The following is a 4,538-nucleotide window of genomic DNA, read 5'->3' on the forward strand; positions in this document are numbered from 1 at the left end:
GTATTTATGGTAGGCAAAGAAGGGTTTCTTTTATGAGAGGATGTCATGAAAGGAAAATAAATTTGTTAGAATTAATACACTCTCATGCATTTGGCTTGTTGAATGTGAAGTCTTTAAGAGGAGCCTCATATTTTGTTACATTCATAGATGATGCATCCAAGAAGGTTTGGGCCTACCCTATGAAAAGTAAACGTGATGCGTTTGAGATATTTCATAAATTTCTTGTGCTGTGGAAAGGAAGACTAATAAATTTCTCAAATGTTTGAGGAAAAATAATGGTGTTGTGTATTTCTCCAATGCATTCAAGAATTATTGTAATAAGTTTGGAATTTAACATGAAAAAAATATGCAAAAACGTTGAATCACATCATTATGGAGAAGGTGAGGAGTTTGTTGTCAAATTCTGGATTGGAAAAGCATTTTTTGGGAGAAGTAGTAAGGACAACTTGTTACCTCATTAACAACCACCTTCTCAAGTCCTAGATGGTGGTATTCCTAAAGAAGTTTAGACTAGTAAAAAGGTAAAATATTCTTGATTAAAAAGTTTTGGATGTGAAGTATTTACACATATTCCCAAAGACAATAGAACGAAATTAGATGATAAATCAAGGAAATGTGTTTTCCTAGGATATGCAAATGGTGATTTTGGAATATTGAAATTTGATCCGTACTATCATGACACTTTGTAATTGTTATTTTTTTATTTTAATTTTCTTAAATATTGAGATTTAATGTATGTACTATTATGATACTTGGTGGCATATAGATTTTTATTTTTTTAAAATAAATTTTAATTACAAATTATATTTATAATCTCATAAATTTAGTAATTTCATTTATATAAACCAATAAAAAAAATAAAAATTCAAATTTTAAAAATATTTTTAATTTTAAAAATATTCAATTTAATAATTATTTTTTTCAAAATTTATGAAATTTTTTTAGAACTTCAAAAAAATTAATAAACTTCATAAAAAAAAATGGGAACTATTTAAAAGTCAAATCATTTTGACTATAAAATGATATCAAACATGGAAATAAGAAAGTACGTTCAACTGTGCCAACCAAACGGCAACGTGCTTGTAAAATGGTTGATTTGAATCATGTTTATGAAAGATGTAACAACTCAAATTAAACGATGAGAATGTGGAGAATGGGGCCGCAAGCATGGCTGTTATGAATCAGGTGGCGTAGCGCTATCATTCGAACTAGCACTTGGGGAGGTCTGCAGGAGGAGGCAACAAGGATTCGTTGGGTCCATCTCCGTTCTCCACTACAAATGCCATCTTCAGTCCCCACGTTGTATGCACTTCCAGATGGCAGTGCATGAACCAAACACCTGAATGCATTCATTCATTCATGCACCTCATCAATCATGTATTCGTTGAATTATAATTAATCATTCAGAAAGTTATAGGATATTGACTCTAAGAAATTAGGTTACCTGGATTGTCGGCTCTGAATCGGATTGCTGTCCAGCCGCCGGTAGGCACGCCGACAGTGTTGCGCTCAGGAGGATCCACCAGATTGAATTCGGCAGGGTCCTTCTTTGGGTCATAGTTCCCAAACCCTCTTCCAACAATGAAGAAATTGAAGCCGTGAAGGTGGATTGGATGATTCTCCACTGTCAGCACGCTGGTGCCTTGAAGTACCAACTGCACCGTGGAATTGAACGGAATCCGAGTGAGTCTGGTTCCCTTCGATGTCATTGGGTTTTTTGCTGGAGTGCCCGTATAATTGAAAGCCGTGGGAGGCCTATCGGGAAAATCAGTGGTGAAGACACCCGTGATATTAAAGAAGTGGGCTTGCAGAAGAGAAATTTTGGGCATAACGAAACTTACGTTGTTGATGGATGCAGATACACGGGAACCATTGTTACAAGTGGGACACGAATCCAGGGCAAGCCCCACTGTGAAAAAGAGATGGCGATCTACAGTCTGCGGGACTTTTGCGGGAAATCGGGCGGAATTGAGGCTCCGGAGATTGTTGCTGAAATTGGTGGCAAAGGAGGTATCATTCTGGGAAGGAATGCTGGGCATCGTAACGAAATCTGTACTGGAATTGGAATTGACGTACTGCAAAATGGCTGTGGCGGTTTTATTGTCTACGGCAACAGGAGCATCCATGAATGAGCGAGCAGCCATGAAATACCTACCCCTTCCTTTGTTGGCGTGGAGTAAGGCATTTGTGGTCTGGCCCGGAGCAATTACAATTGATTTCGTCTCAAATGGCTTTGTGTACACTGCGTCCACTTCCACGACTTTCAGGTGATGGTTTGCAACATCAAAAAATAGCTCATCGTTGAGGGCAGCATTGATGATTCGAAGAAGGTATGTCTTCCCATGCTCCACTGGAACCACGAAAGTGTCTGCATTGTCAAATCAGATCGTCAGATTTTCATGTATATTCCCCAACAATAAACATTCATAAGTATTTCCAGGTATTTGCCTTTTGTAGGGCACTTGAAGAGTGGCCCTGGCTTTCCATTAATGGTGTGAGCATCAGACACGTTGGGTGCTCCTCCTGCTTTAAGCGCTTCATTGATAACAGCTTCCACATCTGCATTCCACCATTCTCCTGCACCAATAATTGAACCGGTGGGAAATCTATGTTAATTGCTTATTTGGATAACAAATAAACGTCAAATACTATAGTCTAGTGAATCTGTATTAAAATTGCTATACCTAGAAGCAGAGTAATCTCCTTGTGGGGTTTGGGGAAGGGATATGGATTATGTTTAGGGGGTAAAATAACAATGGCTCCGTGAATTGTTGCTCTCAACCACAGAATATGAGCGTGCCACCACAATGTGCCTCGTTGTCCAGTGATTGTAAAGTTGTACGCGTAGCTCTGCCCACTTTGAATAGGGCATTGAGTTATATATGCCGGTCCATCAGCCCAACCTGTTCGGAGCTGCCTCACGCCATGCCTGAAGTTCAACAATTTCTTTTCTTTTCAATATTTTTCACAATTTAAGCAATTGTGATCTGGCAGTGCAGTGCATATGAATTATTTGAAATGCAAAAGGCGATGAAATTATTACCAGTGTATGGAAACGTTATATTTGACATGATTAGTCACATTCACTATGACGGTATCTCCTTCCCTTGCATATATTGTTGGACCGGGAAACTGTCCATTCACTGTCATGAGGGGCTTTGTGTGGCACAAACGGCTCACATTCTTCACCCGTACCTGTAATCAGACAGTTATGTTTATTATGAAAGAAATCAATGATCCATGAACGAATATCGTAGCAAATTAATAAAGCAGCAAACATACCTCAAACTTATAGTGCCTTGTCTTCCCTTCCGCTTCCATGGCCGACGAAAACAAGATTATCATGACAAGCAACGTAATTTGCATTACTGAGTCGCCCATTTTTCGCTTCAATCTCCGACACAATCACCTTTGCTCTACTTAGTTGTGTGCCAACCGGACTATAAACCTGTGATGGAGCTTGCATGAATATATAGGTAAGTAATTGATAAGGAAGAGGAAAGCGTAGGCATAGGGTATGTAAGCTGTTGAATTTGGTAGGAGGTCATCGGATTGCTTTCATCTCACTCATTCGTGCTCCCTGCCGGCCTAACTGTTCCTGCTCGTGGTTTGGTTTAAGGAAATGGAAAAAGAGGAGGGCGTTGCACAAAATAGTCGACCTATGAGAGAATGACACAAAATAGGAAAAAATATATATAATCCATCTATCCCAGAGTGACACAAAATAGGAACAAATCCTTGTTTCCTTGGACTCGAACTAAGCCAAAGCTCTACGTAACAGTTGCCTTCAAAGCAAGGCTCCAGGCTAGGTGGGACTGAAAACACTTTATTTTATAACAATCGGGTTCAACAACTATCCATGTAATAGAAGTACCCATACGCGTGGACTAAAGTCTATTGTGCTCTGACTATACCAAGGCAGTGGAAAAAGGAAAAACAAATATAGAAATTGACTAATCTAGCATTTTCATAGGGATCAGATTTCAAATGAAAGAATTGTGATTCTTTAAAATAAACATTATAGTGAAGGAGCAACATTATGTGCGCAATACGTAGCTTTGTCTCTGGTAGCCTCAACGCCACTGCAAGGAGTCATTGGATGTATAGAAAGTCACTTGGGGATTCGTTCCAGATAAGACTGGCATATTCCTAAGTGGGTGAATGGGAATGTTGCCCGGCGTAATGTCAATAATTTGCAGAATGTATAATAAGTTAAATGTAAGTGATAATATAATTATTAATATTTTATATTTGAAGCTTTTGCCATTGTTGAGAATTTGTTTCTGGACTCGTTGACATTTCGAACTTGCTCTTAAGCTTTATCATCGAAACGAAAAATAATAATAACATTTTATAACGAATTATAATACTCTTAAGCATTATATATATCGGTTATTTAATTTATATAAAAAATCTATTTAAAGATAATGTTTTAGTTCAGAATATTAATAATAACCTGCTTTCTTAAAATGGATTGAAATTTATGGTACATTACAAACTCTCACGATGACAACTTAGTAGTAATTAACTGTCATGAA

At 37.8% G+C, this 4,538-nt stretch overlaps 1 protein-coding gene across 1 annotated transcript; it reads right to left on the minus strand.

The window, feature by feature from the left end:
- Positions 1 to 1,046: 1,046 nt before the first annotated feature.
- On the minus strand, positions 1,047 to 3,428 carry LOC149246331 (laccase-11-like). Its single transcript, XM_089455667.1, has 6 exons — positions 3,283 to 3,428; positions 3,044 to 3,195; positions 2,685 to 2,929; positions 2,449 to 2,577; positions 1,445 to 2,368; positions 1,047 to 1,339 (listed from the first exon to the last, which is right to left on the minus strand). Exons 1-6 carry the CDS (start codon positions 3,379 to 3,381, stop codon positions 1,209 to 1,211), a joined length of 1,680 nt encoding a protein of 559 aa, XP_089311793.1. The 5' UTR covers positions 3,382 to 3,428; the 3' UTR covers positions 1,047 to 1,208.
- Positions 3,429 to 4,538: the final 1,110 nt, after the last annotated feature.

Source organism: Pinus tabuliformis, chromosome 7 (assembly GCF_031772625.1).
Source record: "Pinus tabuliformis cultivar Carrire ecotype Pingquan chromosome 7, CPIR1, whole genome shotgun sequence".
Classification (NCBI taxonomy): Eukaryota; Viridiplantae; Streptophyta; class Pinopsida; order Pinales; family Pinaceae; genus Pinus; species Pinus tabuliformis.